Source organism: Mytilus edulis, chromosome 5 (genome assembly GCF_963676685.1).
Source record: "Mytilus edulis chromosome 5, xbMytEdul2.2, whole genome shotgun sequence".
NCBI classification, from domain to species: domain Eukaryota; kingdom Metazoa; phylum Mollusca; class Bivalvia; order Mytilida; family Mytilidae; genus Mytilus; species Mytilus edulis.
In genome coordinates, this window is record NC_092348.1 from 81,915,918 (window position 1) to 81,937,824 (window position 21,907).

Below are 21,907 nucleotides of genomic sequence, written 5' to 3' on the forward strand. Positions count from 1 at the left end.
GAACAAGAGCATTTGTCCAAGTTTTACACTCTTCACTACCCCATCTCTATATCGTCAAAGCATATAATAATATTTTCATCTGCAGGACTGTTAGCTACCTAAAAAATATGAGAAATTGAAAAGTCCCAGAAAAAGTTGACAACATAATATTTTTAAATCAACACAAATTGGTTGCACCCTGTATCGACCCTCCAAAAATTATTGAAGGCATCAGTAAGTTCTATTCATCACCCCTTTGTATGTCATTAAATGTGTTGGTTTACGGTTCCTTAATACTTTTGTTTGAGTTATAATATTTGGATAGATATTAACTAATTACTTAACTAGATTATTTCCAGTTTACATAATTAGTAAATGTAGTAAATGCAAATGAGCTATTAATCATGGTATAAAATTCCTTGGACTATCTATTCCTAAGTAATTGGCGATTCTAAGACAATGACCCACAATACATAAAATGGGTATAATTTTGTGTTTCCATTTTGGTTATGTTTTACCGAGCGATACTCGCTCGGTAAATCTAACGAGTAATGGATTAGTAAATCTTTACCGAGTTGACATCCCTAATAATGATACATAAGTTATTGTTCTGAAACTACGAAATGCTTGTTTTTTGTCCCTAATTCCTACACTTTTGGTACCATGACCACCCCAAAAATCAATCTCAACCTTCATTTTGTGGTGTTGAACACTCTGGTAAAATTTCATATCTATTCACTAAACCGACACCATGACATTATACAGGGGCTTTCCATACTAAGTTAGTATAGAAAGTCCCTGCATTAAACGAATGCAAAAAGTATTTTGCTGTCATATAAAAACATCAATGTTGCAGTGTCACAAACCATCTCCATAGATACACAACAGCTAAAAATCTAAATAATAGCAAATTTTCATGCGTTTATATACTCTTACAAGTAAGTACACATCTGATGTAGCAATATTCCTTTATTTGACCTCAGGAGGATTTTCTTGGTTTTTTGTTTAAGAGTTACCCCCAAGTAGATGAATGCATTCTATATCTATGTATTCTAAAATGCTGACAAAACAAAAATTATATCAAATTTGTGTTTCTTGTTCTTATTAATAAATCATCCAGTCATTCTGGCCACGCGACATAATTAAATCTTTATGCATCTTGATTATATATAATTGACTTTATTTTAATTGAATACCCAGACTTAGGTCCTTTTCACATTTTTAAAGGGTAATTTATCTTCCATAAACAATGACTGTCATTCAGACGTCATCTCAAAGTATAAACAGATAACAACATAGTCGCAGTTGTATTTAGGAAGCTTGCCAAAATAACAATAGTGGTCATATTTGTACTTTGTATTATCTAATTATAGATAAATTACGTGCAAGTTAGTACTAATTCTAATATCAAATTTCAATAGTAATTATTATAATAAATTAAAATATAAATTGAATATAACTTTAAAATTAAAGGGTTATTGAAATATGAATGTGGTTTCATGCTTTTGATTAAGCTATTTTTTAATAGTAAAAAAGGAAACTTTTGTATCAGGAATATTTCTTGTAAACTTGTAACCAGGTGCTCCGCAGGGCGCAGCTTTATACGACCGCAGAGGTCGAACCCTGAACAGTTGGGGCAAGTATGGACAAAACATTCAAGCATGATACAGCTCTGAATTTGGATTGTGATCAAATTTTTGACATTACATGGTTTTTTTTTTACACAAAACAAGTGCCAAGATTTTACAAATCAATTAAAGATTTCTTCTTCAAACTTTTTAAATCTAAAATTAAATAGTTGACACAGCATAGGTTTCTGACACAGAATGAATGTGGTCTAATGAACTTAAAAGGTTTTTTTTGCCTTTGAGCAATTCACTATGCTGTTGAATATTAATCCTCTCAAAAAAATGTTTGAAGAAATTTTCTTTTTATTTATGAAATCTGAAATGAGAAAAATTTAACCCCCCCCCCCCCATTTTTTTTCACATCCCCGTTTCCCTTTTTCAAAACTGATATCAATTCAAATTTCTAATGGAGTTTGCAACAATAACTACTCATTTAAATACATCATAAAATATTAAGATGTAAAAAAACTGCTTGTTATCACTGAATGGTAAAGATTATTTAAATTTATCAGTTGGTAGTAAAAAGTGTATATACATTGTATATTGTATATAACAAAGATTTAAGTTGATTCTGGACAAAGAAAGATAACTCCAATTAAAAAAAATTCTTGCTATTGCACAATATTGTGCAATAGGATATTTCTTGCTTACTATTCTGGACAAAGAAAGATAACTCTAATTAAAAAAAATTTGCTATTTCACAATATTGTGCAATTAGATATTTCTTGCCATTGCACAATACTGTGCAATTGAAAAGACTTGCTATTGCACAATACTTAATATAATAATTTTAGATCCTGATTTGGACCAACTTGAAAACTGGGCCCATAATCAAAAATCTAAGTACATGTTTAGATTCAGCATATCAAAGAGGCCCAAGAATTCAATTTTTGTTAAAATCAAACTTAGTTTAATTTTGGACCCTTTGGACTTTAATGTAGAATTTGAAATTTGAAAACAGGACCAAAAATGAAGAATCTACATACACAGTTAGATTTGGCATATCAAAGAACCCCAAGGATTCAATTTTTGATGAAATCAAACAAAGTTTAATTTTGGACCCTTTGGACCTTAATGTAGACCAATTTGAAAACTGGACCAAAAAACTTCAATAATCAAGAATCTAAGTACATTTTTAGATTCAACATATCAAAGAACCCAACTGTTCATTTTTTGTCAAAATCAAACTAAGTTTAATTTTGGACCCTTTGGACCTTAATGTAGACCAATTTGAAAACGGGACCAAAAGTTGAGAATCTACATATACAGTTAGATTCGGCATATCAAAGAACCCCAATTATTCAATTTTGATGAAATCAAACAAAGTTTAATTTTGGACCCTTTGGGCCCCTTTTTCCTAAACTGTTGGGACCAAAACTCCCAAAATCAATACCAACCTTCCTTTTATGGTCATAAGCCTTGTGTTTAAATTTCATAGATTTGTATTTACTTATACTAACGTTATGGTGCGAAAACCAAGAAAAATGCTTATTTGGGTCCCTTTTTGGCCCCTAATTCCTAAACTGTTGGGTCCTAAACTCCCAAAATCAATACCAACCTTCCTTTTGTGGTCATAAACATTGTGTTTAAATTTCATAGATTTCTATTTACTTAACCTAAGGTTATTGTGCAAAAACCAAGAAAAATGCTTATTTGGGCCCTTTATTGGCCCCTTATTCCTAAACTATTGAAACCAAAACTCCCAAAACCAATCCCAATCTTTCTTTTGTGGTCATAAACCTTGTGTCAAAATTTCATAGATTTCTATTAACTTAAACTAAAGTTATGGTGCGAAAACCAAGAAAATGCTTATTTGGGCCCTTTTTGGCCCCTAATTCCTAAAATGTTGTGACCAAAACTCCCAAAATCAATACCAACCTTCCTTTTATGGTCATAAACCTTGTGTTAAAATTTCATAGATTTCTATTCACTTTTACTACAGTTAGAGTGCGAAAACTAAAAGTATTCGGACGCCGGACGACGACGACGACGCCGACGCCAACGGGATAGCAATATACGACGAAAATTTTGCGGTCGTATAAAAAAGACATCATATTAGATTTCAATTAGGGTTTTTATGTGATAATTGCTGTTTATCACAATTCGATATAACAGGTGCAAAAGATTCCAGAGGGACATTCAAACTCATATATGGAAAATAAACCGACAATGCCATGGATAAAAACTAAAAAAAGACAAAAAAAAGTACACAAAACACAACATAGAAAAATTTAGACTAAGCAACACAAAGCCCACCATAAAATTTTGACAAAAATAAATTTGTAAAATGCTCTCAGTTTCCTTACGAATGCATGTATAGGAAAAAAGCCAGTATTCCCTTTCACAAATAAACTTACGACTAAGATAAATCGTAATTAAACTGAATTGTTCATGACTTATAATCAATTCTAGATTTAAGTATATTTGTGAAACCGTCTTTGGTTTCTCTGCATGTTAATCTTTGTAACAACTCTTTGAGGGGAACTTAGGTTGTGGCATAGCACAATTTCTGACCATATTCTTATTCCGTGCCCTTTGTCAAAGTAGAACAACTTGCAGAAAATCAATTGTAGTAATTGTTACTCAGTTCTCATTCTGGATATGTATGAAATACTTGCCACTGACCATTATCAAGCAAAAAAATAACATTTCCTGGCATTGAATTAAAATGTTAAATATTGTGTACATTTTATTCTAATAAACTTAAATAAATATATTAAACACATACATCATTGTAACTGAATAAAAAAATAACTTCTTTCTATAATCTATTTGTAAAGAACATATATTTTAATTGAAAAGAAAAAGCTCAATATGAGACATGAAAATGTTTTTACCCACTTCCTATAAATAAACCCATTAAAAGATTTACTCAATACTTAACTTAAACCATGGAAATATATTATAAAACATTACTTCTGAAACTAATGACACAACCAATAGTCACTTATAAATCTAACATATAAATTCTGCAGGGGCCTCAGTGGTCTAAGGTGTTACTACTATAACCACTAGCCAGTCAACACTGAGGTTGTGAGCCCTGCTCGTGTGCGTGCACTCGACTTCAATCTTAATTGACTAGGATTGTCAGTTTTCCTATCGAAGGTCTGTGATCTTCTCCGGGCACTCTGGCTTCCTCCACCAATAAAAACTGTCCATCATGAAAAAGACTAAATGTGGTGCTTAAAAGCGGCATTAAAACACCAAAAATCAACCAAAAATTTGTGTAGGTGTGTGTTTTCTACTTTCAGAAGGAAGAAAATATGAGTCTACCAATTTGTATTTGTTATAATGAAAAATAATCTCACAAATCAGAAACTGATTTAAACCTTGCTTATCAGAAATGCCATATGAATGTTACAAGGGTCAGAATCGACAGCTGCATCCTATAAAGTGGCACAATACCTTCTTTTTCGTATAGTTTAACATATAACCACCATCTCGAGAATTTTCCATTTAATTTGTAATTTTTGAAGCATGAAAACTTAAAAAAAAAAAGTAATTTTTATCCTTCTACGGTAATAGAAATTTTTAAGATATATTCAGACATAAAACATAATTATAAAGGAAAATCAAAAAGTTCAGTCTTTTTTCAAATCAAGTTTTACATTCAAATCATCAGATATTTTACTATCTGTGTTTTCTGATTGCTCATCTGGTTTGACTATAGGTGCATCTGTTGAAGAATCTGGTTTGACTGTAGGTGCATCTGTTGAAGAATCTGGTTTGACTGTAGGTGCATCTGTTGAGGGATTTACTGTATCTTCTAGTTCCTCATCTGTTGATTCACCTCCTGTTGTGAAGGTCACTTTGTCAGGAGTTTCACTATGTAACAAAGGTTTTGATTGGATATCTATGTTAGTTGATGTTGCATTATCTAATTGATCAGTTTTTGTGGCGTCTGTTGTGATTATTGTATCAACTGGTTTACTGTCAGTTTCTTGAACAACTGGACTGGTATCTATTGGTTCTAGTTTGGGTATTAGGTGCTCTATAGGAGCCAAAACTTTTGTTATATCTACAATACCCAAATTGCCCTGAAACGATAATTATTGAGCAAATTTTAGTAGTTTTAAATACTCAGTTACGAAGTTATGCATACCAATAGACCCTTAAACTATTTTGGATGCTGCTATATTTAAAGTAACTTTCAAGATGACTATATCCAATTTTGGAATTAAATTCAAGCCTTTCTTTGTAAAAATTCTGCACAATTCTTTATTTTTGTATAAAAAAATGGAAACTTTTGTCCAACCAACTAAATCAATACACACAAAGTTAAAACAATCCACCTTTTACATAACTTGTAAAATACAAACTTACCATTTTATTAAATTCTAAGATAGACACTCCCAGTATCTGTGCTAGATGAGCTGGTGGGAACAGTGTCTGCAGACATTTATTTAGGTATGGTACCAAGTTTGTTACATAAACTGTACAAAAATTATCAAAATTATCCTTCTCTTTTTTGTCAAACGTTGTCTCCTCAGCCCTGTGGAATAAAAAAATTCTATCAATAAATAAATTTATAGATGTAAAAATATTTTTATGATACCATTGAAAATTCTAGGACTAAAATTTTCCAAATAACAATCAAATAATTATACATGTACTTTGATTGTCTGTTTGGAAATTTATTTGAATATAAAATTCTATATAAGAGTATCTCTTTATATATTGATAACCTTATAGATAACAATATGAAGAATTATATATCCTACCACAGCATCAAGTTTGTTATGATATTTCTTCTCTTGAGATAGTTCAACATGAGGTTTGTTCAGATAGCTTAAGATTTATTTCAAACTGAACTATACTGAAAATTACTTGACCTGTAAACAGTTTTTGTTAAAATGTTGCAATCTTCATTAATTCATACACTGTAAGGTTCTTCGATTTAATTTAATGTAGAACAATCCTTTTCATACCTGTGCCATACTTATTAGTGTTTTTACAATTAAGGAATATCTAATTACCTTTTTAGTGAAGAAAATTTCCTTCATAACTGTGCTACATTATCGGTATTTTATAACTTAGGAATATCAAATTACCTGTGAAATGCCAGTATAATTCGGTTGATTTGCTGTAGAGATGATTCTAAAGCCTGTGACACTTCACATGCCATTGATATAGGAGCACAGAGCCGTAACTCATTAAAGGCTGTCAGTATATGGTTACAGTAGGCAGCCAAGGGATAGAAGTCCAATAGTAAATTAGGGGGGTACATTTGTCCTGCCTGAAAATTAATTATATCATTCAAGTCAATGTAAAATTTTACTGTTAGTTTATAATGCTTACGGAAACACATAATTGCTATTACATAAATATAACTAATGTTCATTTCCATTAAGTTAAAATTTTCATACAAATATGGATTTCATTTGATGCTTATTCTCTGCAGTATTATGAAAAAAAATTCCTTTGCTCCTCTCATCCTTATATTTTGGCCAAATTGTATTATTATGCATGGGGTTTATAAAAAGTAACAATTTGGCTTTGCTGCTTTACACACCTTGACCTATAATGGTTTACTTTTTATAAATTGTTACTTGGATGAAGAGTTGTCTCATTGGCACTCATACCTCATCTTCCTATGTCTATATACTTCAGAGGGAAGTTTTATTGTATTTGATGACTTTGTAGTTGAAAATATCATTCCTTGTTGATTAATTTTTTAATTTATGCCCTATTTAACTCTTATGCAAGGTGTACATTTTAATACTGGGAATACCAGGTGGGCAGTGCAAGCTCATTGGTCCCTTTTGTTTATTTGTTATCATATGTCCATAAAGTTTAATCAATTTTTACAAGAAAAGGGAAATAACTCAAATATGAAACTATCCATTTCTACACAACTTATAATGATCTCCCCTTTAAATTGAGACAATTATAAATAAAGTTCTACCTGGCTGGCTGATGTATAAGAACTACCACTGGTAGATGTCACATTCAATAGATTATAAGACTGCATATTTTCCTCAAATCTGAAATATAACACAATCATTTGATAGGAAATTATGAAATATATGTATAAATAAATGAATTTAAACAAAATAATATACCATCATAATCTTAATAAATGATTTGAACAACAATAATGGAAAGACAGTAGTTATTTTTTCAGAATTTAGACATATATGTGAAAGACATTTTCATCTTATAGCTATCTGAAACAAGTATGTGTCCATAGAACATGGATGCCCACTCGCACTATCATTTTCAATGTTCAGTGGACAGAGAAAAAAGGGGTTAATAATCTAATTTGGCATTTAAATTAGAAAGATCATATCATAGGGAACATGTGTACTAAGTTCCAAGTTCATTGGATGTCAGCTTCATCAAAATCTATCTTGACCAAAAACTTTAACCTGAAGCAGGATAGACAGACAAGAAAACATAATGCCCCTCTACTATCGTAGGTAGGGCTTAATAAAAATGGTAATACAAATGTATCAATAAAACTACAAATGCCTTGAATCATAGTCATACAATAGAAGTTGATCTTCTTTGCTGCATGATATTTACCTTGTCAAAACTTAATGATTCAAATAAAATATTTGGTGGCCTCCATAGAATATAAGTTTTTTCAAAAGTATCATCTTTCGAGTTTTCTTATTCTTTCCACATCTGTTTAAATTACTGTATGAACTCTTGCCATTGCTCAGAACAATCTCTTTAAGTCCTTAACATGTTTTACATTTTTTTGAGAAAATTCTTTTTAAGACACTTAAATATGACAATGTCCTTGATCTTCATATGTTACTGCTCTTACTTTTTAATTGCCTCAGTCAAGGCCAATGTAAATGTATTAAGTGCTGCCCTCTGGAAGATAGGGGCCAATAATCCTCTGAAGTCAGCCCCAACTCTACTAAAAGACAGGCCAAAGTACATACACTGTCCCAGGATAGAATCTAAACGTCCACCTACTCCTCTCTGTAAATCTGATTCCAATGTTGATAAAAACTGAGTTACCTGAGCAAAAAAATATTAAGTTACATACCTGGTACAATATTTATATAACACAAAAATTGTAATATTTTGGCAAACTGATGTACAAATGAAATTACAGATACCCTAAACTATACAAAATTCAAGTTATTCAGGGTTTTCACAATACTTTTTTTGACAGTCCAGAGGCTTAGCATTTATGGTGATGGTAAGTCCAATGTTCTGACCAACAAAACCAAAAACTCAATTCAATGCTTTATAATCTAATTCACAGGTCTAAACAAAATTATTTTTTTTGTACATTTTTTAAATACTTTTGAATGACTTGACTCAGCCTTTACAACCAGCTTCATAATTCCACTTGTAAGTTCAGAATATGACAAGTCCAGTCTGATTTTCATCGGTCAAATTAATGATAGAAATAATGAAACTGGTTTTCTGTAGTTATGACTGAACATTTTTCTTTCTTTACACAAAATTTGGTGTGACAGTTTGATTATTCACTATTTTTCTTCACTGCAAGCATATACATTAGATTCTTGTTGAGACTGAATGATGATTTTTTTTTAGAATTTTTTGTATTGTAAGGTTGCTGTCTAATAGATGATTACCAAATCTCCTTTTATTTGAGTCATAGCTTTTATTGATATTTATGCAATTTTTTTTTTTGGGGGGGGGGTAGAAATACGATATTTAAAACAAACCTTCTGAACAACCCATCCATGAAACAAAGCAGCTTCATTGATAGATTCCTCTTTAGCTGTACTTAGTAATGGATCCTCATCAGAAAATATAGCTCTGTACTGTGTTATTATATCAAAAAGGTGCACTCTACTAGCTTCTATTGTCTTCGTTATATGTGTGTAGGCTGAAAAAAAAATCTGTTTGTTTATCATGAAAAATATTTTAAGATTACTGTAAAGCAACAAAGGAGTAGGTCCGGTAAGGACTCATTTTGGCCTCAAATTTCAGTTTCATCTGACGAAAGATTTTGACCACTTTTTAAAGACTTAAGTGTCTATGTCACTTGATTTAATTAGTATAAGTGAAAGATTTTAACTGATTTAGTCATTAAAAACGATCCGATTCAAGCTCAAATATGAAAAATCTCTCAAATATGCCAAAAAACGTCACTTTTCAGATGGTTTTTGTCAAAAATGAAAGTGGCCACATCCGTGTTCATCCACAACCTTTATATATGTTATGTATTATCATAAAATACAACTTACATTTCAATATTAAGGATGAACACGAATGCGGCCACTTTTGTTTTACAAGGAAACCGTCTAAAATTTAACTAAAATGATAGAACTTTAAAGATTTCAGTAATTTAGCATGACTAAATGGTGCTACAACCCGATATATGTGCATTGTATTGTCAAAAACAGCCCATATTTATGTAGCAGAAACATTCAACTGTCCAATAAATAACTAAAAGTTTGCATTTTAACAATTTTGTAAAACTGTTATATTTTGGGGCCAAAAAGGGGTCTTACCGGACCTACTCCTTTTGGCGGAAACTTTAGCCCTTTCTAGCCCATTTTGCAGCCAGTTAATTTTGTAATTCTCAAATCCACTTGATGCAGTAAAGTAAGGAAAAATCTGAGTTTTACATATTTGTAAAAATTAGTTGGTTTGTAATATGATTATCCAACACTTATTCTTTCTTTTAAAAGTTAATGTTTTTGTAAAAATACACAAAAGGATGTGAACTGTGATTAGTGTGAAATGCATATTTATAAATCTCCTTCTCTTTCTTAACCTTTCTAAGCACAAAATTGGAAGTGATTACATATTATGATATAGCTTTCACATGACAACAAGACAACAGTCTTAAAATTGGATCTGGAAACTGAATTTTTAACATATGCATTATTTCTATAGTTTATATCTATGTCTTATTCTATGAAAAATAAATGGGGAATGTGTCAATGGGACACAGATGTTACCCGTTCTTGCATATCATATAAAACAATTAGGGGACATAACTGAAGAACAGTAAAAGTAACCCTACCCAAATTTGTATTGATCTGAGTTTTGTGGTAATCAGTATTGTGTGTAATAAGCTTCATAAAATTTGGTTGGGCCAAACTTAATTTAGAGAACAGAAAGGGGCAAAACTATAGGAAATTTAGTAACAACAACCAAAATTCAAACTTGATCTGTATTTTGTGGTAATAAGCATTGTGTACAAGCTTCATAGCATTTGGTTGAGGCAAACAAAAGTGAAAGAACAGAAATTTTTTTTCCATTTTTGAGGGGCATAACTATAGAACGGTTTAAGTGACGCCCCAAAAATTCATACCTGATCTGTTTTTAGTGATAATAAGCATTGTGTATTAGTTTCATTGCATTTGGTTGAGGCAAACACTGAAGTTAGAGAACTGAAAATAAAAGGTTCAGCAACTTTTTCATTTGTAAAGGACATAACTATAGAACAGTTAATCTGTATTTTGTTTTGATACCCATTGTGTATGAGTATCATTGCATTTGAATGAGGCAAACCAAAGTCAGAGAACAGAAATGGAAATTTAGCATCTTTACCATTTGTGAAGGAGCATAACTCTAAAATGTTTAAAGTGATGCCATCAAAATTCAAAATTGATCAGTGTTTTGTGGTAATAAGCATTGTGTATAAGTTTCAAAACATTTGGTCGAGGCAAACTGAAGTTAGAGAATGGAGAACTTTTGGACATACAGAATTACGTACAGACGAACAAGGGTAAAACTTAATGCCCTTTGCAAGGGCATGAAAATCATTTATTCAAAATAAAAAAAAAATTAATAAAAAAGTATTTCATGGATAAAAATGGTTTATAATGAGTGTTTAATAGTTAAATAGTAAAATGGACCATGAAGTTTATGAAAATTAGTTCTCCAAAAAATATTATTTTCATAGCATGTTAAATTATTACATACGATCATCTTTGGGTAGTGCACGAAGAATGCCCTGGAACCATGAATCTCTTGCCTGAAATAAACAACACAAAACTGTATTGTTTTCTACAATAAGGGTATATTTTACATCTAGGATATTATATCTACATATCAAAGGTTTAAGCTGTAAATTTAGTGTTTCAGCAACTTTTAAAATATGTATGACTAGATTTCAAAGTACTCATATTACACAAAAGAACATATGATAGCTAAAGTAACAAGAAACAATGTATAAAATTTAAGTCTAAATTCAATAAACATCAGCTCCTCTCATACTAACTGTGTAAATACATAAAATAAAACCAACCTGTGACATTAATAAATGTTCTGCCTTTATAATTGTCGAGAAGACTGCGGGACCGGCAACGTTTTGGAAGAAACATTGTAACCAAGGTCGACGTCACAACGGCGACGTCACCTTATCTTTTTCTTAGTAACTAGTTAAAGTCAAACTACATAGCTGTTGTGTATTTTATCATAAGATATATCGTCCCCACACTAATCATCAATTAAAGCATAGTATATATAACTTAAAACATAACTCTCTTATGACTTTTGAGGTGTGAAAATTTTGAGATTTTAACTATCTTGATTATAAATATAGTAACAGTTGTGTTGTGATTTTCTATGAATTGACAGTTTGAAATAAATCCTATTTCACTCTTATTTCAAAGTCTCAATATCTTCCTTTAACCAAGATAGAGGTTAACATAATGATTTCCCAAATGGCCATTTCAGAATCTGAAGAACTATGGGTAATCTCATTGTGCATGTTGTGTGTAGCCCAAATTGAAAAAAAAACTCACATTGTTGGTAGAATTTTTATTTTTTGGGACATTGTCAGCCTATCACCCATGTAGTTTTGGTGTACGCTTTTGGGAATATTACCCAAAATGCATTAGATTTGGATACAGAGAATTATATAGTTATAAATGATTAAGCAAACCTGTAAGAATTTGATCCTGAGCTCTGCCTCTGTAAAGACATCCATACGTCTAAGATATCCTATAACACGTAGACAAGCTGGTAGCTGTACATTGGTCCGTAGCTGCTGTATCAGATGGTTCAACATTAGCTGTGTCGAATTCTTAACTTCATTTACTATATTCTGTGAAAAATAAAACAACAGAAAATCAACACTTGTCATTCCCTAAGTTTCAACTGTCTGGTTGTCTTTTTGTTGTTGGCATGTAAAACTAAGTACTAAGAGTGACCTTATAATTCATATTCCTTGAATTGTTAATATTCGTTTGTGTTATTTAATGCATGAAGAATTTTTGAGGCCATAGCAGTTAATAACCCCAAAATTTGGTAAAATTGTCACCAAAGGGCAATAACTTTAATAAGGAGTTGACTAACAGTTTCAACCGTGCAATACTAATTTGTAAAACTTGTTTTGCTAATATTTTTTTTCTATTTTTTGGTTTCTATGTATCTGTTATAGTTTTCTAGAAAATAGACAAAAATGAAAAATAAAATGATAAAATTTATCAGTTACAGGTAATAACTCTTAAACTAGAGGCTCTAAAGAGCCTGTGTTGCTCACCTTGGTCTATGTGCATATTAAACAAAGGTCACAGATGGATTCTTAGAAAATTGTGTTTTAGTGATGGCGCTGTGTTTGTAGATCTTACTTTACTGAACATTATTGCTGCTTACAACTATCTCTATCTATAATGAACTTGGCCCAGTAATTACAGTGGAAAATATTTTGTAAGAATGTACAAAAATTATGAATTTTTTTAAAAAAAATTGACTATAAAGGGCAATAACTCCTTAAGGGGTCACTTGACCATTTTGGTCATGTTGACTTATTAGTAGATCTTACTTTCCTGAAGGTTATTGCTGTTTACAGTTTATCTCTATCTATATTAATATTCAAGGTAATAACCAAAATGGCAAAATTTCCTTAAAATTCCTTCGGGCCAGGTGAGCTAGAATTCGTCTGACTGTTTCCATGTACATATGAACAATTGGTAGAGCTCAACATTTTAAAAAATTTTGCAATTGTCAGGTTTTCTCTTTTTACCCCTATGTTAATTTTTAGCCATAATGCCATATTTGTTAGCAGGCCAGGTAATCAGACACATTTTTAAAACTAGAAACCAAAATGATGATTGTGGCCAATTTGCAGATTTTTTTAATAGTTAACAGATCACGATGGTGGACGACGGATGCCAAGTGGTAAGAAAAGCTCACTTGGCCCTTCTATACAGATGAGCTCAAAATACACAATAACAGTAGATACATTTAACCTTAATAACCATGGAAACAATTACTTACATTTATCACAGATATTGTGGAATGTTTCTTTTCCAGTCTCTTGACGTGGGCTGCAAGTTCCAGAGCCTCTTCAAAATAACCATTCCTGACACAAGTATCCATAAGCTGAGGAATTTCTAGTACCTCTAATAATTGGGTGTGTCTCTGTAGGGTCAAATTATTCATCCTTCGACTTAAAATAGGAAAGAAAATTAACAATTATTAATGGGGGTAAAAATAGGATGAATTTATGTCAAAGAGGAACATTTTAACCTTCCTCTAAGGCGACAGGTCAAAAGAGGGAGATTTTAAATTTTTAAAGGAAGAAGAGGTCTTCCTCCTAGAACTGGTGTTTTGGCATGTTTTGGACACCATGTCCCACACAATATCAAATTGTCATGTTCGGTAAACCAAGAAATCTTTTCCAAAATCCTAATTAGGAATGTTTTGAAAAAGATCACATTGGAATGAATATGTGTCCTGAGTCAGTGATATTGTTGGCTTTTTTCAAAACTACCTCTACCCTTTTTTATTGGGAAAATATGCGTCACTTTCATCAAATTGGGAAATTTAAAATAAACCATGAATTTGACTGAAACTTCAATTTACAGACTTATTTTCAAGAGTCAAACCCTGCTTTAAAATAAGACCCCATTTTGTCAGTGATGATACATAAATAGACCCTCAAATGTGCACATTGTTATTTGTATGGAGAGTTGTCTCATTGGCACTCACACCACATCTTCCTATATCTACATATAGTAATTTTAGGCAAGAAAATTGTTTAAATGAGTGTTTTTCAGTTTGTATTCATGAACAATTACTACTGAGCCTGCACTGTTTTGGAAAAAAGTCTTTTTGGGAATAATTTTAAGCTATTTTTTTTTCAAATTGGGATTCTTCTCCAGGGGAAAAAGCCTTTATTCTCCACTAATTTAAGGCAAACAATATCACTGCTGAGTTTATGATAGTGTGGCCACCATTCCATGGAAATGTACTTTTAACGAAAACTTTAACCTAATGTGTGATTGTCCTGATAGATTAAGGAAACAGACATTTAATTTGGGTCATGTTTTTTGGATCAGACTCACAGACAAATCAAAGAGCTGAAAGCTCTGAGGAAAAACGACGCCACTGCCTCTAATATTGGGATATTTTTTATGCAAGTCTTGATTTTCACATACCCTAATAAGTTGAACATTGCAACATGTCGCGTAAGCATATAATTGATATTCGTATATGAGTGTGTGAAGTGAAGATGACAACTGACTGTTTTTTTTTTTATACAAATGAATAGGTCAAGAGTCAAGACTACCTAAATGATCTACAGTATCAAATGAATACTGGCATGTTTTTTTTTGTACAAATAAATAGGTCAAGACTCCATGAATGATCTACAGTATCCAATGACTACTGTCTGTTTTTTTTGTACAGATAAATAGGTCAAGATTACTGGAATGATATACAATATCCAATGATTACTAGCTGTTCTTTTGTACTAATAAATAGGTCAAGACTATTTATATGATCTACGATATCCAATGACTACTGGCTGTTCTTTTGTACATACTAAATAAAGACTACCTGAAAGATCTAAAGTATTCTAAGTAATGTGTATTTTTTTTTCTTGCAATTACATTTTTCTAAATCAAGAATACAGACTACTAGTATCCTTTCAAACCAAATGATTATGAAGAGCCTGTTGTAATAAGCTCTTATACCCCACTTGTCCTATAAACATATGACTTCGCATTCTTATTCAATTTTTAACGTTTTTATCCTAATATTTTCATTTTTTTTTAATTTTTGAATGCGAAGTGTGACACATTGATAGTAAATTTTTTTTTTATCAGAACAGTAAATAGAAATAGTAAATAATGCTCCTGAGGTCATATGCTTTTGGACTAATTACCCACATACTCATTAAATAAGTTACTAGTGACATACACAAATGTAGTTATTTATGTTACTTGAAGCAAATTCTATTTCTGTAGATTTACACAATATTGTTATACATTTTTACTTGTTTTATTTCACATTGAAGATTAGACAAATAGGGATACTCCTTTGATTTTTTTATTTCATGTCAGTCAGGTCCCTTTATATGAAACTTGAAACCACTTCTCTGCCATATTGATATTTTATAACAACTCTGCCCATGACCCATATAATTTGATATTCATTCTTTAACCATATATCATAGTAAGCTAGTTTTTTTTTATTTTACACTAATCCACAATCTTTCATGTTAAATTCTGTCTCCATTTAAGTTTATGCCATTGAACCATCATGGTATTAAACACAATTACAGTGGGTCACCATATATTCAACTTGGGTGGCATTCCAGTTATCGAAATTTGTGTCGGATTGGATAATGAACTAGACCTTTAGGAATTTAATATGGAGCCATCGTATGTGACCCCTACCCGGTAACAAAAATAAACATGTCAAGCGGCAATATTTATCACCAGAGATTACAAGTCAAAAGAGGATGGATAAGTCTCCAAAATGCTTGCCAAACTGGAACTATAACAAGATCTCCAGACAAGGACGAACAAAACGTTGAAGCCAAAGTTAGTACATGTATTTATGTACAAAGAAGTTGAGGGGCTGATTCACGCTATTGAACCAGACAAATTCCTCTTAAAAGCATGTCTGAAAAGAACAATAACTGCCGAGAAATTCAAAGAATACCACGAAACAATTATTGTGGAAAAGCAAGTAAAGAATAACTCTTACTGTGAGTGTATTGACATTCCGCCAAGTAAAACACGGTACAATATTCAAACTCACTTTAGGGCCTTAATAATATGGTACAAGTCAAATCGGCACCTGGTCAAATCGGCACCCATAGAAAAAGTCAAATCGGCACCTGGTTAAATTGACATCTAGTCAAATAGACATCTATTTAAAGTCAATTAGGCATCAAATAATAAATATAAATAATTCAACCTTTAAAAATGTGAATAAACATGATAAAATTAGGTTAATATTTCTGCCCAACCCCTTTCTTATCTACCTCTTCATGGGTAAATACTGTAAAATTTTTGGACAACCCATTCCTTACTTTTACTGTTTTTGCTTAAAATACTGTTAAAATAAATCTAAAATGGGTGCCAAATTGACTATATCAAGTGCCGATTTAACCAGGTGCCAATTTGACTAGATGCTGATTTGACTATACCGGGTGCCGAATTGACCAGGTGCCGATTTGACTAGAATAAGATAGTGATCGCGCCGAATCAGCTAGACGACATTGTTGTGCACGCATCAAACGTAGAGAGCTCCAAATCTGTTCTCCCGCCCCTCCAATAAAACCTTTGTATTAAAGCCAGCATCGATATCGACAATTTATGCACATGTCATACAGATACAGTCTGTTACAGACTCTACTGTTGTGACTTTGTAAACAATGATTGAGTCGAATTTCTGGCACTTCGATCTGTCTTATAACCAGTAGAAAGTGGACCAACACAGACACATTATATTTTCTTATAAAAAAGGCAGTTGTTTGTAAAAAGAAAAGACTATTAAGTTTTCCCCGATTAATTATATATTTTTAATGTTTTAACAATGTTTTAGTTTTACTTCACATAATCAATAAAGTTATATAATAGATTTATGAGTATCTTAACAACATCGGTTGGTACACTTCGACTTTTTTGGTAATAAGAAGGACCGGAGGTATGTAAACTGGTTCCCGGTTGATTACTACACAAAAATGATAATACAAGCAAATTCCAGTTTATATGTAAAATAGTAAATACGAAACCAAGCGCGGTAGACGGAGAAATGTAATGGAAAGTAAATACGAAACAAGCATGGTAGGCAGAGAAATGTAATGGAAGTTCAGTTCACTAGTATCGGAAACATGCCGCTGAAAGCATCATTTTCCAAAAACCATATCCCCTCTCTCTGAAGTTAAATGGTTGCTCCCTAATGAAATAACAGACAGATGCACAATATACCCTGTACTATTGTATGTAAGGCATTAAAACAATGATATGGAAAGATGTTATAGATTTTAACAGAAATTAATTTCTTGTACTTGTTTAAAAACCACCCCTACTATTGTAAGTGTGGCATTAAAACAATCCTTTGGAAACATTTTAGATGTTACCTGGAATTTATTTCTTGTGCTTGTTTTGTAACCACTTCACATTCCTCAGACAAGCTAGGTAAGTTCTGTAGTAAATTGTCCACATGTTTCTCTATGATCTGGAACTACAAATCAAAAACATTCCAATGACATCCATTTTCATTGAACTAGAATTTTTGAACACAATTTTATTTAGAGGCAAGCTGAGAACCACCTTCGGGGGGGGGGGGGGGATTTTCTCGCTGCGTTGAAGACCCATTGGTGGCATTCGCTGTTGTCTGCTCTTTGGTTGGGTTGTTGTTTCTTTGAAATATTCCCCATTTCCAATCTCAATTTTATTGAAACATTGCTGACTAGAAGATGTTTAAAATTACAAGGCATTAATCTCTACTTATCATTATCCTATTAATAGACAATTATACCATGAAAGTGAGATTAAGGACTCAAGATCAAACCATAAAAAAACTATCAAACAATTTTTCAACAAAAGTACAAACTAGATATGTTATATTTGTACAAAACACCTGTTACTATTGAACCATTATGTATATCCAATGAGATAAAACACAAGTTTCTTTTTTCCATTCTGTCAAAAAATTCCACCAAGAACAATCAAAGTCATTAGTATTCATCATACATTGATAAGGTCTTTGCATCGGAACTAAACACATTTATTCTAAAAACAGTTGTTGGCATGACACGGGTTATGTTCTTCTCATATATGTTATAATGGTATGATACTAAACCCCTAACGGGAAGGATTGTGCCTGATGTTCATATGATGAAATCATAATCTTTCAGTCAGTTTAGTTGAAGTCTGGAGCTGGCATGTCAGTTAACTGCTAGTAGTCTGTTGTTATTTATGTATTATTGTCATTTTGTTTATTTTCTTTGGTTACATCTTCTGACATCAGACTCGGATTTCTCTTGAACTGAATTTTAATGTGCGTATTGTTATGCGTTTACTTTACTACATTGGTTAGAGGTATAGGGGGAGGGTTGAGATCTCACAAACATGTTTAACCCCGCCGCATTTTTGCGCCTGTCCCAAGTCAGGAGCCTCTGGCCTTTGTTAGTCTTGTATTATTTTAATTTTAGTTTCTTGTGTACTATTTGGAAATTAGTATGGCGTTCATTATCACTGGACTAGTATATATTTGTTTAGGGGCCAGCTGAAGGACGCCTCCGGGTGCGGGAATTTCTCGCTACATTGAAGACCTGTTGGTGACCCTCTGCTGTTGTTTTTTTTATTTGGGCGGGTTGTTGTCTCTTTGACACATTCCCCATTTCCATTCTCAATTTTATTTTTATGTATATTTTTTTTTTATATCAGTTGCAGTACTTCCAAGATTATTTCTTTCCACAGACAGGTGTATAAGCCTAAGGTGTAGTAACACTTACATCTTCAAATATTTCTCTAGAACATTCAGCAGTTTGTATAAATGTTTTATAATGTGTAAAAGCTAAGTTTTGAGTTTCTTGAAGAATCTGTGACTTTTCATCTGACAGTCTGTCAGGCTCCATGGCTGAAACACCAAATGAGTGATTTAACACAATAGAGATATATTCTAACATTTTCAAAATATTTTAAAAGTGATATTTGTAAAGGGTTTTCAAGACTGCAATTCATTAAATAGTATAAAACAAAAAACATAAAAAGACGAATATTTGTCTTTATTTACATTGTACATGTTCATGTCATGAAGATCTATATAAAGATTACAACAGCTACTCATATTAATGAGTATTGAAATAAGCTATATCTAATTAACAGAAATTAGTTCATTGACCTATGATGTGATCATTTATAAGTGTATTGTTTTTGTTTGTTGTGTTTAAAATTTCATGCTTAAGAAAATACATACATGCATAGGTACATAATACAATCAGTTTAATAGCTAAATAAACTTGTACAAAAAATAACTTGTTTGCATTGTTCTACATTTTGTCATGTCATTCTATGCTGTGTAGGTTTTGCTCATTACTTAGGCTGAATGGTGACCTATGGTTGCTAGCTCCTACATTGCTTGTTCCCTGGTATTAAATAGTTGCCTCATTGATAATCATACCACATCTCCTTCTTTTCTACACAAACAACAACTTACATAATTTGCTGACTCCATATGAACTTAGTTCTGATAAATAATGGATAAAGTCAGGACTCTCTGTCCAGGAATCTATAAATAAAAAATATGGAGAATTAATAACTATAACATGTTATTAGTGCATGGTTATTTACAATTTCAAACAATCAAAATACTTGAACAGAAGTTATTGTCCTGAAACTAGAAAAATGCTTGCATTGGGCCCCTTTTTTACCCCTCATATCTTAACGGTTGGGACCATCACCCCCGAAAATGATACCAACCTTTCTTTTGTTGTATTGAATTAACAAAATTTTAAATTTAAGAGAGATCCATAAACTTATACTAAAGTTATTTTTAGGAAACCAAATGTGTCTTCAGACGATGACAACAACATCATAGCATTACACACACCAAAAAAAAAAATGTTTGCCTTCATACAATGATATTTTATAGAGTTGCCTAGTTTTCTATGATTTGATCCCCACAACTCAAGAACTAATAATCTGAAAATTGTCAAAATTGATAAGAAGCTAGTGTTCATGAAAACCTATACACCTTATCGCTAATCCCGGCTGACCAGGCCACTTGAACTTTTGACACAACAATCACTTTTTCATTGTGGCGTCAGATATTTTGTTTTATGACATCAAAATTTTACGGGAATCTGTGTGATATCCAGTAATGGCGGACAAATAGCGATAAGGTGTATAGAAGTTATAGCCTACTGACAGTACTGTGTATTTTTTATTTTAGTGAAAACAAATTTTCTAGACTTCACAAATGTTCCCCTGAAATTTTGACGTCCTAAAAGTGATTGATGTCTCATGACGTCAATAGCTCAAGCGCGACATAATTCTTGGTTCACCCAGAACAGATTTCCGATATGAAAAGAAAAAAAAAAGAAAAATTCAGAAAGGAAATGGGGAATGTGTCAAAGTGACAACAACCCGACCATAGAGCAGTCAACATCAAAAGGCCACCAATGGGTCTTCAATGTAGCCAGAAACTCCCACACTCGGAGGCTTCCTTCAGCATGTTCAGCTGGCGGTGGCCCCTTAAAAAATGTATACCAGTTCAGTGATAATGGATGTCATACTAAACTCCGAATTATACACAAGAAACTAAAATTGAAAATCATACAAAACTAACAAAGGCCAGAGGCTAAAGACGCTCCTGGCTTGGAACAGGCGCAAAATTGCACGGGGGTTAAACATGTTTGTGAGATCTCAACCCTCCCCCTATACCTCCAGCCAATGTAGAAAAGTAAACGCATTTATACAATACCCACATTAAAATTCGGTTCAAGAGAAGTCCGAGTCCGATGTCAGAAGATATAACATAAGAAAATAAACAAAATGACAATAATACATAAAAAACAACAGACTACTAACAGTTAACTGACATGATACCTCCAGACCTCAATTAAACTGATTGAAAGATTATGTCTTCATCATATGAATATCAGGCACAATCCCTCCCGTTAGGGGTTTAGTTACTATCATAAAATATATGAGAAGAACATAACCTGTGTCATGCCAACAACTGACTTACTGTCTTTTAAAAAACATGCAAAATCCCGATATAATATATAAAAGTCTGGGAGTTAATCAGGTAGCACCTTGCCTTCTATGATTTATGGATCCTTAACTAAATGATTGACTAGTAAAACCAGGGATGTGTATAGCCTTGCAAAAACCATCGAAAAACAACAGGTCAAATTAAAATTGTTGTGCACGGGGAACACTGCTGATTTATTGCTGATTTTAAAGGAAAATTTCTAATTATGAATATTTGATGTTTTCTTTTATTCTTAAGGTAATTAGAGAAATCAAAACCTGGGAAAGATTCCTTGAATATAGATGTCAGAATATTTTCGTCTTCCACGTCCGTCATTTTTGCTAGATCAATGTCATAATTAATCTTGCATTGCTTAAAATTTTCCATTGTTTAAAACGTTTACATGATTT

General features: G+C 32.1%; 1 protein-coding gene across 1 annotated transcript; it reads right to left on the bottom strand.

Annotated features, from left to right (window-relative positions):
• Positions 1-4,283: 4,283 nt before the first annotated feature.
• On the bottom strand, positions 4,284-21,874 carry LOC139524592 (conserved oligomeric Golgi complex subunit 8-like). The gene is made up of 13 exons (XM_071319508.1): positions 21,776-21,874; positions 19,959-20,030; positions 19,255-19,379; positions 17,875-17,978; positions 13,776-13,947; positions 12,439-12,600; positions 11,475-11,526; positions 9,260-9,423; positions 8,380-8,579; positions 7,513-7,591; positions 6,659-6,843; positions 5,931-6,099; positions 4,284-5,644 (listed from the first exon to the last, which is right to left on the bottom strand). Exons 1-13 carry the CDS (start codon positions 21,831-21,833, stop codon positions 5,189-5,191), a joined length of 1,998 nt encoding a protein of 665 aa, XP_071175609.1. The 5' UTR covers positions 21,834-21,874; the 3' UTR covers positions 4,284-5,188.
• Between the last annotated feature and the right edge of the window lie 33 nt (positions 21,875-21,907).

Excerpts from the sequence above, each read along its gene's own strand:
- LOC139524592 (XM_071319508.1), bottom strand. The coding sequence starts at position 21,833 with ATGACGGACGTGGAAGACGAAAATATTCTGACATCTATATTCAAGGAA. Across the intron at positions 12,601-13,775 it reads CCACAATATCTGTGATAAAT|AATATAGTAAATGAAGTTAA; the intron begins GTAAGTAATTGT and ends TATTTTTCACAG. Across the intron at positions 5,645-5,930 it reads TCTTAGAATTTAATAAAATG|GGCAATTTGGGTATTGTAGA; the intron begins GTAAGTTTGTAT and ends TTATCGTTTCAG.